The sequence below is a fragment of the Mastacembelus armatus genome, chromosome 3 (genome assembly GCF_900324485.2).
Source record: "Mastacembelus armatus chromosome 3, fMasArm1.2, whole genome shotgun sequence".
NCBI classification, from domain to species: domain Eukaryota; kingdom Metazoa; phylum Chordata; class Actinopteri; order Synbranchiformes; family Mastacembelidae; genus Mastacembelus; species Mastacembelus armatus.
In genome coordinates this window covers 7,914,262-7,930,766 of record NC_046635.1, presented here as the reverse complement: position 1 = coordinate 7,930,766, position 16,505 = coordinate 7,914,262, and the positions used below count along the sequence as shown (strand labels likewise).

Here is a 16,505-nt window from a genome sequence, read left to right as displayed (position 1 = left end):
ACTTATGAACAATTTGCTGTAAATAAACACAAGTGAAATTTTGCATTTGAAACTTATGATGGTATTTCAAAGGGCAGTCTTCATCTACTGTGTGCTTTTTAAATAGAGGATGCATATGGTTCTTTTTGCTGAATACTAGTGTTTGACTGCTACTTGTGTCCCGATTCTCCCTCTCTATGGTGACTGAGCTTTGAAAGCTTTGACTATGGGACTGTGAATAGGATAAAAGTGTGAAAATTGAAGAAAATAAAAAGAACTACATAAAGGCAAGAACAAAAATTGCTCTAAAAGAATGGGTTACAGGAAAGAAGAAAATAGCTGTCTGTTTTTTCCAGCAGAGACATTTTTGCAAACCAAAAGATTGATGATATGGTATTAAAGGCAGAAGCCTAATGGTACTATGTGGGAAAAGCCTATGAAAAACAGTTTTTAGGCAGTTTTCCTGTCAGAAAAAAATGTTTTCAACCTTTTGTCATGAGGGCAGTAAATTTATTAGATGTCACACATGTTTTCTGCTGATAATGCCAATTACTGAGAGGGTTATTAGCAGTGAGGAAAAAGGCTAAGGTCTACAGGAATGTTTATGTAGTGATGAAGGTGATTCTTATGAAAATCTGGTTCACCTGTACAGGTGTCAGGGGTACATTAAAGCCAGGATGAAGTCAGAGGAGAAGAGGAGGACTCGCTTCCACAGTGGACATGGTACTTTTTTTTATATATATATATATATATATATATATGTATTTATGTGTATGTTGTGTATGTATTGTATGTATGTATGTATGTGTGTATATGTATGTGCGTTTTTAAATTTTGTTTTTTTAAATTATTCCTGATTTTAGAATAGGATTTTAAACTGGCAGGATGTATGCAGTAACAGTAACTTACTTGGCTAATGGAGTTGATTAAGAGTCATACATGCCTTTAACTTCCAAAAATACTGTTTAGGCTCAAAAAGCTTCAACTGGTTTAAGTATCACCTGTTCACAAAACAATCTCTGCAACCAGTTAAGTTCACATTAGAGCTATACTAGCCAATATCCATCTATCCATCCATCCATCCATTCATTATCTATATGATGATGCTAAGCCAATATACAGTGGGTACGGAAAGTATTCAGACCCCTTTAAATTTTTCACTCTTTGTGTCATTGCAGCCATTTGCCAAAATCAAAAAAGTTCATTTTATTTCTCATTAATGTACACTCAGCACCCCATCTTGACAGAAAAAAACAGAAATGTAGAAATTTTTGCAAATTTATTAAAAAAGAAAAACTGAAATATCACACGGTCATAAGTATTCAGACCCTTTGCAGTGACACTCATATTTAACTCACATGCTGTGCATTTCTTCTGATCCTCCTTGAGATGGTTCTGCTCCTTCATTGGAGTCCAGCTGTGTTTAATTAAACTGATTGGACTTGATTAGGAAAGGCACACACCTGTCTATATAAGACCTTACAGTTCACAGTGCATGTGAGAGCAAATGAGAATCATGAGGTCGAAGGAACCACCCAAGGAGCTTAGAGACAGAATTGTGGCAAGGCACAGATCTGGCCAAGGTTACAAAAGAATTTCTGCAGCACTCAAGGTTCCTAAGAGCACAGTGGCCTCCATAATCCTCAAATGGAAAAAGTTTGGGACGACCAGAACTCTTCCTAGACCTGGCCCTCCAGCCAAACTGAGCAATCGTGGGAGAAGAGCCTTGGTGAGAGAGGTAAAGAAGAACCCAAAGATCACTGTGGCTGAGCTCCAGAGATGCAGTAGGGAGATGGGAGAAAGTTCCACAAAGTCAACTATCACTGCAGCCCTCCACCAGTCGGGGCTTTATGGCAGAGTGGCCCGACGGAAGCCTCTCCTCAGTGCAAGACACATGAAAGCCCGCATAGAGTTTGCCAAAAAACACATGAAGGACTCCCAGACTATGAGAAATAAGATTCTCTGGTCTGATGAGACCAAGATTGAACTTTTTGGCCTTAATTCTAAGCGGCATGTGTGGAGAAAACCAGGCACTGCTCATCACCTGCCCAATACAATCCCTACAGTGAAACATGGTGGTGGGAGCATCATGTTGTGGGGGTGTTTTTCAGCTGCAGGGACAGGACGACTGGTTGCAATTGAAGGAAAGATGAATGCAGCCAAGTACAGAGATATCCTGGAAGAAAACCTCTTCCAGAGTGCTCAGGACCTCAGACTGGGCCGAAGGTTCACCTTTCAACAGGACAATGACCCTAAGCACACAGCTAAAATAACAAAGCAGTGGCTTCAGAACAACTCTGTGACCGTTCTTGACTGGCCCAGCCAGAGCCCTGACCTAAACCCTATTGAGCATCTCTGGAAAGACCTGAAAATGGCTGTCCACCAACGTTCACCATCCAACTTGACAGAACTGGAGAGGATCTGCAAGGAAGAATGGCAGAGGATCCCCAAATCCAGGTGTGAAAAACTTGTTGCATCATTCCCAAGAAGACTCATGGCTATACTAGCTCAAAAGGGTGCTTCTACTCAATACTGAGCACAGGGTCTGAATACTTATGACCATGTGATATTTCAGTTTTTCTTTTTTAATAAATTTGCAAAAATTTCTACATTTCTGTTTTTTTCTGTCAAGATGGGGTGCTGAGTGTACATTAATGAGAAATAAAATGAACTTTTTTGATTTTGGCAAATGGCTGCAATGACACAAAGAGTGAAAAATTTAAAGGGGTCTGAATACTTTCCGTACCCACTGTATCAGCTGATATAAGCTCATTGCAAATATATAGAAAAAAAATTGTGTCCTCTGTTTTGCTGAGAAAGCTCAGTGAAAACTCCTGCATGGACACAGGTGTGGCTCCTAAGCCTATAGCAGTTCTACCAACTGTAATATCCCGACATTCCAATACTTCTACACGTACACATCTTGTACCTGTTCAAGGAAATCAACAAAAGGCTTGTCTGTGTTCGTGCAGTGCTACTGTTTGGTGTCTTCATGATGTCTATTGTGGCCCTCCACCAGTGTATAAAAACTGTGTGCTGTTAATTCAGTTCTGCACATCACCAGTCTAGCTTTACCTATAGTGCATTACAAAGAGTGATAATAGCCTTGCCAATACAAATACACATTTATGAGCCTTTTTTTCCCAAATATTATGAGAATTATTTGAGTAGTTATAATCCTTGCCATCCACAGTCTTCTTTTGTTGTTTGTGCTTTTCTGTTGTGTGCTGGGGAAGTATTACCCAGCCAGGGGATGCCAGCAGGCTTAACAAACTGCTAGAAAAGGCTTGTTCTGTTATAGAGCTGAGCTTAGACACCCTAGAGACAGAGGTAGAGTGTAGACTCCAAACTAGAATCTATCTCAGACGAAGCCTTCAATCCTCTACAATATGAGCTGACACAGCTATAAAGTACATTTGGTCCCCCAGCTCATCTGCTCAAGGTGTACCAGGGACTGCTTCAAGTTATCATTTGTGCCAGCCATCATGCACAGTGTTCACTGCAGTCCCCAGCCTCAGTCATAGAGGAGGATACGAAAGTCTGACTGCATTGTCTTTATACCCTGTTCTGGGGCATTTTCATGCTGGAGCTGTTTGTGTCTTTTTTTGGCACATTTTCTTTCTCCTTTTACAAAACAACAGAGAAAATAATATAATAGCAGCAAAATACACCAACAATTATGGCCTCACATAGTTCAATTAAAAATGAGTTTCTCTGGCACTGTCTCAACAAATATCTTAAGTTACTGTATATGCTTCAGTATAACAGAATTTACTGAAGAGCTACAGGATTGCCCAGGCAAAGGTTTGATTTTGATTACCTTAAAATAAATGCCATGGTTGACAAAATACACACACACACACACAAAAAGTTATGAAGTAAAATGTCAGAAATTATTTTCTACAGTAAAGTAAAAGGTCATACATAACAACAACATTTTAAATTTCATAAACCTTGGTCCAACAATGCCAACTCTCTTTGGGCCTAAGTGAACTTAGTGAAATTAATAATAAAATAAAAACTAATAATACTGTATATCGAGCATACAGCGACCTCCTTGCACACATGATCTAGATAGATACTGTATTATTCGGCATGTGTCTATACATATACAAAAGACATATTTAAAGTGCTTCTGTTTTTTATGTGGTTGAGTTGCACAACAAAGTTAAGAATATTCTGCCCAGAATAATGTAATATGAAATTGTCAAGCATGTGTTGTGTTTCTTGCCTTCTAGTACCATTCTCTGGGATAAAAACCTATGTGGATCCAGACACGTATGAAGACCCCAGTCAGGCTGTGGAGGAATTTGCCAAAGAGATTGATCCTGCATACATATGCATTGAGAGAGTGATTGGTGCAGGTAAAATGAATGCTAATCAACATTGTTTTGCTTTCCATTATCGTAAACTGTGTGATCTCTGAGTGTGATTATCTAAATTGACGCTGCATGGACAAAAATGTCAAGTGATGGTTGTCTTGTGTCCGTGACAAACTCAACCTTTAACTCAGATTTTATGTTAAGTAACATTTCTATTTTATAAGAAATGTTAAACTCCATAAAGTTCTAGTTTTAACTAATTTTTACTGCCACTCTTAGCAAGCTGAATTTAATGTAATTTATTATATTGTACCTTGGAGTAGCAAAGCTAGTGTTGCTGACTATGAATAATAATGTTTGATGGTTCATTTAATTGCACAGATCGTGTCTGCTATGTAGCCCATGAGTAATAGTGTAAGTGCATCTCGTCTATGTGGTTTTTGTGACATGGGCTCCATCTGGTGGAGACAATGTGCAAACCTTTTAAAATAGCACATACAACACACTGTAATCTCACCCTCATCTCTGTATATTTAAACTTCAAGATTTGGAAACTGTTTTAAACTGTTTATTTTACCTGATGTAGTTGAAGGCATATTTATTCATTATATACTATAAGACCAATGTTAGTCTGTTTTCTCATATACAAGACATTCTGGATGCATGTGTGTACTATGTTTGCAGGTGAATTTGGAGAAGTCTGTAGTGGTCGTTTGCGTGTGCCTGGAAGGATGGACATTGCTGTGGCCATAAAGACACTTAAAGGTGGCTACATAGAACAACAGAGGCGAGACTTTTTGCGTGAGGCCTCAATAATGGGACAGTTCAACAACCCCAACATTATCAGGCTCGAGGGAGTGGTCACTAAGAGTAAGCTTTTTGTGTGCATTTACATAGAGGATTTTCTCTGTACCATCTATGTTATTTGATGAAATGACTTTCTTTTGCCTTTATGTCTCACTCAAATGATGCCTTTTGCCTTTTCTTCAGGCAGACCAGTAATGATAGTAGTTGAGTACATGGAAAATGGAGCCCTTGACTCTTTCCTCCGGGTGAGAAGAATACATGTTCACAGATGTACAGATGTTTTTTTTTTTTCAAGAATATGTTTCATGTCTTCTTTATGCATTATTTATTCTCTCTTTGTTTCTCACAACCACCCTAGGCACGTGATGGTCAGTTCACAGTGCTCCAGCTGGTTGGCATGCTGCGTGGCATTGCAGTAGGCATGACCTACCTTTCAGAGATGGGTTACGTTCACAGAGACCTTGCTGCTCGCAACATCTTAGTGGATGTAAACCTTGTGTGTAAGGTGTCTGATTTTGGCATGTCTAGAGTCCTTGAAGATGACACTGAAGCTGCCTATACTGCTACAGTGAGTGTGGGTCTAACAGTTGTTGCAGGATATGGTGGTGACTTCTAAGTGTCTCCTTAACAAACTTGTTCTGTGTTGCTGTTTTGCTTCAGGGAGGAAAGATACCAATACGATGGACAGCACCGGAGGCTATTGCTTATGGAAAGTTTTCCTCAGCTAGTGATGTTTGGAGTTATGGGATTGTCATGTGGGAAGTGATGTCATATGGCGAGAGGCCTTACTGGGAAATGTCCAATCAAGATGTAAGCTGCTGATCATATTTAAACTCCATAACCACTCAACCAGTGTGAATATACTGTATAGCACTTAAATTGGAACAGTAATTGTCCAATTAGTAAATTGGAATAGTAAATTAGTAAATTGGAACAGTAATTGTCTTGTTTTAGAGTCAACATTATGTTAATGTTCATATCAGGTCATTTTATCAATGGAAGAGGGCTACCGTCTACCAGCACCAATGGGCTGCCCTGTGACACTGCACCAGTTAATGCTACACTGCTGGCAGAAAGAGTATAGCCAGCGCCCACACTTCAGCGATGTGCTCTCCTTCCTTGACAAACTCATAATCAATCCCAGTAGTCTGCTGACCCTAGTGAATGATGGTGAGAGGTAAGTACTGATTCACGCAGTTACTGTTGAAGGATCTTTTTTTTTTTTTTTCTTGATTTTGCCAACTTTCTACAAGTTGTCACAATACAATTTACTGTTGTTCATTTTGATACCTTCCAGACAACCAATGCTTTCACTTTCAGTAGGGTATGAAAATCATCTTGTGTCAGTTATTGCTGCATGGTAATGGAGCTGCAAGTAGAGTCTGTTTGGTAAACAGTACTGATGCTTTTAGGTGTTTGTGGAAAGCCGACAGATTTGGATTGAGTAATAGTCTACATTGATAGTATGGAAAGCTGGGTTTGTGGTATATTTTTGAAACATCAAACTTAGCAATGAAATAGAACGAATGGTATAAGTTTCTGTTAAACTCCTTATGAGGATATCTGAGACTTAGTTGCACTAAGTCTAATATATCCCAGCCTTTCTGTACATATTCATTAACTTTTTGTTTGTCATCCTAGCTTCAATGACTCCCCAGAGGACATGCCAGACTACCCACTCTTCATCTCTATCGGTGACTGGCTTGACTCTATTAAAATGAGCCAGTATAAGAACAACTTCCTTGCAGCAGGATACACAACACTGGATTCCATTTCAGCCATGAGTATAGAGTGAGTGAAGCCAACCTAATCAAAGGGCAGCTACGCTATTACAGAGCACACTAGAAAGAAACAAAGGAACAAAAGAAGGCTGATATTGTAATAAAAGTGATTTCAATATTAAATTTTCTCAAGCATGAATCTGTAGAGTAAGTGTCATGTAGACGTTCATTCTTTTAAATGTTCAGTATTTTTTCTGTACTATTAAATAATGTATGTCCTCGCTTAATTGCTGTATCATCATGAAAATGTAAATATGTACCTTCCAAGTTCCAAGATTTTCTGCACATACTCTCTCACAGTCTGATGTGAGCTATATTGCTACTACTGCATGTATTACAATATTTTGTCCTGTTGTATTAAATGTGATTATGATACGATTTACCAATGTGCTTGCAGGTTAAAGTGATGTGGACAACTTTATTGTATGTTTGCCATGATGTACAATTAGGTCTCCTGTTCTTTTTGAACTATTAAATTGAAACGGTATAAATGTTCTTCTCCCCTTCAGCGACATCAGGCGTATCGGGGTGTGTTTGATTGGTCATCAGAGGAGAATCATAAGCAGCATACAGTCTCTTCGCCTGCAGCTTCACCACATCCAACAGAGTGGCTTTCAAGTGTGAGGCCATTGCACAGAGACAGACTGTGTGTGTGCACACTGAGCTGGAAACAAACCAGAGTTTCTTGGCATCGTCATTCAACTAATTGCAGAAAACACCAGACTGTTAGGTGTAGCAGGTATCACACGCTGCTCATGTGAGAGCTAACCGCCAACAGACCACATGTGGTCTAATTAATACACATTCATCGTCATCTTATGGATCATTATCACCACAGCTTCCACAACAACCAACCTCTGTCAGCGTTGGCCAAATGTGGTCTCTTTATTATCTCAGCAAATACTAGCATTCACTTGAATTTAGGACTTCTTCTCTCTAGTGTCAATTCAAGTGTTCACCAATACCTCTTCTCTCTCCAAGTGACAATCCAATGGTTTCTATTAACGTTGAATGGTCTCAAGTCTGTTACCTCATGACCAGAGATTTGGATAGAATATATGGTATGGAGGTGTATGGTACAGTATGTGATTTTAATAATACAGTTTCCGGCTGGTTTCTGAACAAATTCACCATAAATAAAGATGAAAAAAATGGTAAAAACAATCATGTTTTTTGAACTCAAGACCGCTGAATGTCAAAACATTTTATAGAAATGTCTGTTCTATCCTCATGATAATGCAGTATGTCTTGTACAAAAAGTCTTGTGAAAATTGTATGTTTTATTCAGTATGTTTGTTCCTGAATAAATAACCCTATTTTAATACTTTGTTTTCCTTGAGACTTTAACAACCCCAGGCCCTAACACCTATCTCTCATGCACACTAACACATTACGCAGGGATCCATGGATACACGTTCTCAGTTCAAACACATGCATGCACGGTAATAGTGTGCACTTAATTGTCACTTGAGAGACTGGCACGTTTTTTGGACATGAAGGATTGGCAGGTGAGTTTGTCAAACAGCTATTTGTGGAAGGTTATAAATAAAAGGAATAAAGCCTAAAGAGTTAAAGACAGTGGTAAAATATGTGTTTCTTTTTCAACATGTACAGATTGTGCCAGCATACCTACTGGACCAACACATCTTTGTTCTGCACCACTTTTTAAAAATCACGTTGCCTGAGGTGAGGTGGCCTTGTTCGGCCTGCAGGGGGCAGACCTGAGTCACAGCAGTGGTCTCCCAGCAACACGGTGTAAATAACCGCACATCCTGTAGGCTAACCTTCCACAGCATGAGAGGGATGAATGAGACACTGCTGTGACCCTGGTTGGCTCTTGAACTAACTAGCATACGGTGGCCGTCAAGTGCATCCTGGAAGAAAGACCCTGCGGTTATACTACAGGTAAAATCCTGCTCCACATAAAACTCAGGGGAATTATAATACTAGCTAACGTTAGCTAACGCTACATCGCCACTAAGCTACTCTGTTAGCGTTAACAGTGACGCTATAACTCTATGCTAGATAGTTAGCAGCTAGGTTAGCATAGATTTATCTGTCTCATGTTTGTGGCTGTATCATGTAAAACTGGCCAAATGTCTAATATTACACACTGTCATGTGAAGTCAGCAAACTGAAGCAACTAGTGGCTAAGGGTAGCTAGCAACGACAAGAAGAAGAGATTAGCGCTACCTAGCTGACTGACTAGCGTTAAATAGCGAGTGTTAGTTAGCTGCTAGTCCACTAAGCATGTTAGTTATATAAGAGCCATTGTTCAGTAACTAGTGTCCACATACTCGTTAACTAAAACCTTATTCTAACGTTTTCTAGCTAGTTGGCTATAGTAAGGTTCTAACGGTATCTATTTATGACAGGATGAGGTTTGTCTCACTGCAGTGAAGAGACCTCCCTCATTACTTTATGTAGTGACTGAATTGAAGAGCTTGAGTGTTAGAGAAATGGCCGGTAGATACATGGCTTTCAATATATGGCTTTCAAACAACTACAAGTGTAGAGAACATATGTTATAATTAGGACTAGGGCATGTTTTAAACCCACTGCAAGGGACAAAACAAAGTGGTGGTCAAAATACAACTTTCACCTAGATGACTAATTTAGAATACACTTGAGTATAGATGTTAAAATTGTGAACTGGGATGGATTATGATGGGATGGACCCCTGGGCACAGATAGGTAGTAGCCCCACCACTACTCCTTCACAGGATTCCCAGACTCAAAAGGACTAACAACGACCTGATCACACGTCTTTGTGGTCGATTACATATTGTCATGGTCATATTGTGTCTGCGGTTGTTTTGTCTCTTTGTCGCTTACTTCATCGACTTTCAAATTAAAAATAACACAAGAACAGTCATTTCATACAAAGGCTCAGTGGCCACATGACTCAGTACCCTGTGAGCCAGTGCTCAGGTGGGCCCAGTTTGGTAATCTATCCACCTATGAATTTCCAGGAAATGTGAAATACCATGTTTAATCAAGAAGATGCGTTGTTACATTATAATGATGCAGTTTTTGTGGTGTTTTTCCTGAAGATTTCACAGACAGCTGATGGTCGCTGGTTAGCCAATGGGGTTGTTCGACAAATTGGCAGCATGGCTGGGGTTGAAGAAGGAAGTGAATGTGCTGTGTCTCGGCCTGGACAACAGTGGAAAAACCACCATAATCAACCAACTCAAGCCCTCCAATGTAAGTCTGTCTTTTTCTGATATAAGAAACATTAACTCACATAGCAACACAGGGGATTAATAGCATGGTAAACTAGAAAAGAATTAAAAAACAATTGTACTAATCTGTGCTTCAATCTTCTATTGATAATACACTACATTTGTCTTTCAGGCCCAGGCACAAGACATTGTCCCAACCATTGGTTTCAGCATAGAGAAGTTCAAGACATCCAGGTAGCTGTGCATTGTAAGACTGCAAGTGGTTGGACATTAAATAAAATTCAAAGTCTAGTTCATTTTATGCCACTGTTTCATTTTCCAGTTCTCTATGTCTGTCATAAATTTTCATCTTTTGTCTAATAGATCCATCTGTTAGATAAATCTAATCGTTTTTTTACTGTATGGCTATGACATGAGAGCTTTTCTTCTTTCAGTCTTTCCTTTACAGTATTTGACATGTCTGGCCAAGGCAGATACAGAAACCTCTGGGAACATTACTACAAGTGAGTTGACTGATGGTACAAAGTTATCTTGTTTCAACATTTGCCATTTATACTGTTGATGTATAAATGTTGATGTACGTACACATAAATAAATCTACCTTTCTTGTTTACCTCAGGGAAGGTCAGGCTATCATATTTGTCATTGATAGTGTAGACAAACTGAGGATGGTAGTGGCCAAAGAAGAACTGGAAACATTACTCAATCATCCTGGTACATTCATATACATTTGTCATATACTGATCATGTGCAGCTACTCAGTGTGTCTCTTTCTTGGGCTATTTTAAGTTTAGATGATGGGTTTTGTTCTTTTTGATAATGAGTATGTATAAGTAAATCTGATTTTGTTAAGGCTGTATTTATATATGTGTATTTATTTATAAATGTTTTTTTAAAGCTTGTTTTGATTTCAAAATATTGTTCCTCATATTTTGAAGTGAATTAAATACTTTTTTTCTTGTTTTCATTACAGATATTAAACACAGGAGGATCCCTATTCTGTTTTTTGCTAATAAGATGGATGTCAGAGATGCTCTGTCTTCAGTCAAGGTGTCACAGCTGCTCTGTTTAGAGAACATCAAAGACAAACCCTGGCACATCTGGTATGAAGAGAAATGCACACTTATTTGCTTACTGGTTATCCGTGCATTTCAGTGCCATTGAGAAGACTTGTATCACTGATAAATTGTAGTATACTTTGAAACCATGCAGTCTGGGATGTCAGTGGACACAGAATCTGCTTTTTTAAAAAGTAACAATATGATTTATACCTTTTTTAGAGTGAGCAGAAAACAGATAATTACTTTAAACAAGCAGGTCTGACAGTGACTATGTTGATTAAGCATTGGTTGTAAGCATTGGTTTATTATGGTAAATTGGTAGTTCTATTTAGGTTGAATAATTTATCTGGATTCTTGATACCTTACTGTTCCTTGTTTACAATAAAAGATAAGGAGGAATACCAGCACCTGCAAAATATTTATTTGCATTTACTGTTGCTATTGGTTATCAAACAGATGGACTACAGAAAAAGACAATGTGAGATTTGGGAAACATAGAGGTGATTATAATCAGAGTTTTGACTGTTTCTTTTATAGTAAACAGTAAAATATAACAGAGTTCTTTACATATATTGCTGATTTGTTTCAGTGCCACAGATGCTCTCAAAGGAGAAGGTTTACAGGAGGGAGTTGACTGGTTACAAGGTAGGAAGAGATTTCTCATGCATGGAATTGAGTGTGAGAATGTGGTGGTGGGATGAGCTTGCAGTGCAGTTTAGTAAAAGTACACTTCAATATAGTACACACATTATCTTGTACTTACACTTAATATTTCTTGTCAAGGGCTTACATAAAGGAAATGTTGGGGTTGTGTGAATCTTGTGCTCAATATTCACTTTCACACTAAGGAAACAAGTCAGTTTGAGTGAATATTTATGGTCAGGGTAATGAGGGTATCATGTGATGGAGATATGAAAGTGAAACTGTATCAGGTTCTGACTGCTGATGAGTTTATGTTTGCATTACACAATTCATTCTACGAAAGTGTAGTTTTTCTCGACAGCAAAGTAAGTCATTGCATATCTGTGTATGAGTGGAAAATGTACTGCACATATCTGCAACAATGTAGTCTGTTCCATTATGTCAACATCATTTTCTTTTCTTCTTACTCTTTTCAACGCTCTCATATTCAAATCAATCCCTAGATCAAATTATGCTGTGAGTACTGGGTGTTTTGTAAGTGCTGTATTATACTTTATACTGTGTAGCTGTGTAGCTGTAGAAGCAAAGTAAATCAAACACACCCCGATTCCATCAACAGTTGTACATAAATGACATGACTTAAATGATTTCTGTTTTATTTTATTTTATTTATTTATTTTGTCTTTTTAATGTACCATGCTTTATCCGATTAACAGAATTTCTCCTGTTTTTCCAGATCAAATCAAAACAATGAAGACATGAGAACATAGAGAGGGACATGCTGGAAGTAACAGCATCTGTGGAAGTCTTTTATTAAAGATGAGTTGACCATGTTTTCAGATGTACATGTAATGTTTAGGGTATTTAGAGGGTTCTTTAATATGTGTGGTTTAATCGAAATTATTACATGACTTGATTTTCTGGTGCCAGTAAAAAAACGCACCCACAGACCCTGCTAAGTTAATGAGAAACATACAAACTAGGTTAATTTAACACATTCATTTTGTCCCATACAGGTCTTTTTAGTTTAAACTGATACACATGTTCAAAGGGACAAACATATTTTCATATGTCCCGTGTTATTTTCCATGTTTTAGCCCTTACACTGTTTAAAAAATGGTATGTGCCATCTTCCCTGAAGAGACAAATATTGACAGTGGGTTGATTCAACCATTATACCAGAGATACAAAGTCAATGGCTTTTGTTGTTTTCCACTGTCTCACAATTACTAATAATAGCTCTGTTGTAGCCTTATGTGCTATGATCATATCCACTACATTGCTACTGGGATAAATTCTTTGATCTGCAATTTTATGCCCATTGCTCTCTTATGTCTACATGCAACAGCCATCACTGTAAAATACTTTTGGCAATACAGTACATGCATTTAATAGGCTTAAACATTCAAAATGGAATCTGGCTGAAACAACGCATCCCACCCACAGCCCACGTGCTGTGTCAACATACGGTCAATCTGTATGAATTCAGTTTATACAAACAGTTTATGATGCATTCCAGTTTACATCGCCTTTATCGTACTTATGGCCATCTTACTACCACATTAGACATTAGGCTACTACAGTATAGCTTTACTGCAGCTAATACGTGATGCAGCTCCACTCCTTTTTTATTAACACTGCTGCTTTGAGTAGCTGTGAAATATATTTTGCATATTGAAGAATAGAATTGTAACAAAATAGATGTTTTCTAGGAGCCATTACACTTTGTTGTATATAAAACACTATTACTTGAGTGTGAATTTAAATAATAATAAAATTAGCTGTAACAAGTGAGAAAATGACAGTCATAAATCAATGTCAGGTTAATTAGTCTGTGTAGTTTGTGTAAAAGTCAAAATGTCTCTTTACAAAGATAATTTTCCACCTACTGTTTTATTTTTGCCTTATTTCATTGCTCAAAGAAAAAAAATATTCATAGACAATTCTTAAAATTATTGTACTTCAGTACTGCAAAGGCAAAACAATTGAAATGCTCGGCCTGCATAAAGTTCTTAATACAAGCCTTTGATCCTCTAGCTTTAAAGCTTGCATTAAAACTGTACAGATCACAGGATATTTTTTCTAGCAAATATGTTTCATTGTTCTTGAGAAATTTCAAGGCAAAAGGGAATAACTTACAAAAGGTTATGATGCAGGCTTTAAAATGATGGTTTATTTCATTGCTTCGTTAGTATCTTGCCTGTAAATGTTTTGACTGTAAACCCAACTTTAATACAGAGAATATCTGCTTAAATTAAACTGCCCAAAGGGCTTCTTTTGTCGATTTAAAAAATAAGTTCTATCCCAGTAGCACATAAAACACAAAAATATCAGGCTAAGTTTACTACAGCCCTGCTCACCCTCAGGACTGTACTATACAACACTATACAGCATATATGAGGTATCTGACATGAAAAGGACTTTGCTTGTGGTTTAAAACAGTAATTGTAAAGTGTATAACTAGTTTTCTAAATGTAGCTCTGTAAGTTATGAATAATTGAAGAGCAGTTTCATTGTTAGTCATGTCATTTCAATAGATGTACCTAAAAAACACATTTTATGTAGAGCAAGTCCATACGTATCATTCAAATCATTAAATACTTGGTCTTACACAACCTAATAACTGCTTTTCTTGCTATCATGTTGACATTTTCACTTTCTGTCATTTATTTATCAGTGTACTGTAATGTATTTGTAAGGAGACATTTTCAATGTCTTTTTTTTATACTCTGTACTACTGGAAACGCCCAATTCCAATCCTACTCATTGAACTTTTAAAGACACTGCATTGATCTTGGAGACCTTTGGTCAACTTTCATGACCTCCAGACATCTCACTTCATATTTTCTAAACAAGGAGAGGGTCTTGGTGAGATCATGTTTCATGTGCTCCAGACGTCTATTTCAAAACAAGCACAAGTTCACTTTAGCTTCAGAGAAATGAGACTTACTTTAAGTTTTATCATCAAATGAGCTGAATGTATTTTATTAAGCTGTATCTGTTGTCAAAAAATAAATGCAGTTGGAAAGAAGTATATTGTTTGATCTTTTGAGAAATTATGCTTTCAAATGCTCAGGTTGTCTGCGGTAGGAAAATCTCTTTCTTGCTCTCTTTAGAGCTCTCTTCTCTCTCTCTCTCTCTCTCTATCTCTCTCTCTCTCTCTCAAACATCTTGAGTGCTGCCAGAGACAGCTGCTCATTAAACCTTAAGCCATTTGCCACTGAAAACCTTATGTGGTTAATTAAAACATTTATTTATATAAGTTGTGACTATATATATTGTGCAGAGTTCCACATCATTTTTGTATACTGTTGTTTACATACATATGATGATCAGGGAATGTGTATACGTCTATCATAAAGCCACAAACATGTGGCTCAACTTCAGTGTTTGGTTGAAAAAATTTTCAAGGTCATGTGCCAACCATCTGTCAAGAGTGTAGTTAGAAACCTTTCCAGCTGTCTTGCAGATGATTCAGATTTTGGCACCTGTGTCAGAGTATCACTTGTTAGGTTTTATACAAAAAGCATTCAAGTCAGTCTTATTCCAATTACTTAACAGTTTAACTGTCTTTATTTGTGACTGCCTGGTAAATTGAGGGCCCTAGAAAACAACATACAGTCGAGACTTTCAAAACAGAACTGAATAAATGTTTTTCTCATTATTCCTAAATTAACAAGGCATATTAGAAAACATCTTTCAGGTACTTTTAATCCAGGAGAAAAGATACATTAAAAACCGCTATTTAGACAGTTTAGTTAATTAATTGAATACCTCGGTCTTAGCGGGCAGCTGCATTTGTGTCTGTCAGTTTAGTTTTAGTTGGTGATTTTGTGTGTGTGCCAGGGTTATTTTGTTAAAGTCAGACTGTATCGTTAAACCTCTGCTGCTTCTAAGGTCCATCCTAATTGGATGCTTGTCCGTTTTGACAAGAGCAGTCCAGATTAAATGACTTCAGACAGAGGACGTCATTAAGTAGATACAGTTCATTGATATAGATCTAGACGGGGGTGCGGCAGCCTCAGTAGGAGTACATGATTACTAATTGCTCATAGGTGAGGAGCATCTTTAGTTGCACTAACTCTCCCGCTATTGGCCCCAAAAGAAAAGAAAGTGGAATCAAGGAAATGAAGATTAACCATATTAAGTGATGAGACGTAGGCATCGTTCCACTGTTTGCTCCCGTGTAGCACAAGGAGGGCATCAGGACGGCTTCTCATCCACTTAAAAACTGTGCCTGTGGAGCAAAGTTAATTGCGGCTGTAAGGTAAAATGCCGACTGGTGAGGAGAGTGACAGCGGATAAAAGGGCGCATGATGTATGGCTGCGCAATTAACGCGGTTGTTACGCACCGAGTTTGGAAGAACACGAGGCACATGAAGCATAAATCTCTTCCACGAAATACTGATTAATTAGTGAGAAAAAACGCTAATATTAAAATTCACGCCGTGCCATTCAGTGATTCAGTGGACTAAAAAATGTAAGATGTCCTCCCCCATCCTCGTTAGAGTAAAGGAATCTCTCCCACCCTCTTCCAGTCAGATCAACGCGTATATTGACGTGTTACAACGAAAGGTGCTCATTAAGAAGGACATTTCGTTTCTCTGACGCGTGTCTCAGTCCTCTGACGGCACATGCCCCCGTTATAAGCCTCAGTAAGTCACCCGGGAGACTTCTAACTACGTTTCATTTGGCTGTTCCTCGCGGTGCAAAGAAGGACGAGGCTCC

General features: G+C 38.0%; 2 protein-coding genes across 3 annotated transcripts in view; both read left to right on the top strand.

Moving 5' to 3' along the window:
* The window catches only part of LOC113137862 (ephrin type-A receptor 6-like), a 54,977-nt gene extending 47,274 nt beyond the window's left edge, over positions 1 to 7,703 (top strand). For both annotated transcript variants that reach the window (XM_026319783.1, XM_026319782.1), the window contains exons 12-20: positions 632 to 702; positions 4,218 to 4,343; positions 4,986 to 5,171; positions 5,292 to 5,353; positions 5,467 to 5,676; positions 5,769 to 5,918; positions 6,092 to 6,285; positions 6,750 to 6,899; positions 7,399 to 7,703. In XM_026319783.1, coding sequence (XP_026175568.1) covers positions 632 to 702; positions 4,218 to 4,343; positions 4,986 to 5,171; positions 5,292 to 5,353; positions 5,467 to 5,676; positions 5,769 to 5,918; positions 6,092 to 6,285; positions 6,750 to 6,899; positions 7,399 to 7,513 — 1,264 coding nt within the window. In that variant the 3' untranslated portion in view covers positions 7,514 to 7,703. The remainder of the gene's footprint in view (positions 1 to 631; positions 703 to 4,217; positions 4,344 to 4,985; positions 5,172 to 5,291; positions 5,354 to 5,466; positions 5,677 to 5,768; positions 5,919 to 6,091; positions 6,286 to 6,749; positions 6,900 to 7,398) is intronic.
* Positions 7,704 to 8,636: 933 nt separating this feature from the next.
* arl6 (ARF like GTPase 6) lies at positions 8,637 to 14,764 on the top strand. The gene is made up of 8 exons (XM_026319604.1): positions 8,637 to 8,794; positions 9,943 to 10,096; positions 10,247 to 10,308; positions 10,509 to 10,577; positions 10,694 to 10,788; positions 11,048 to 11,177; positions 11,725 to 11,780; positions 12,514 to 14,764. Exons 2-8 carry the CDS (start codon positions 9,977 to 9,979, stop codon positions 12,537 to 12,539), a joined length of 558 nt encoding a protein of 185 aa, XP_026175389.1. The 5' UTR covers positions 8,637 to 8,794; positions 9,943 to 9,976; the 3' UTR covers positions 12,540 to 14,764.
* The last annotated feature ends 1,741 nt before the right edge of the window (positions 14,765 to 16,505 follow it).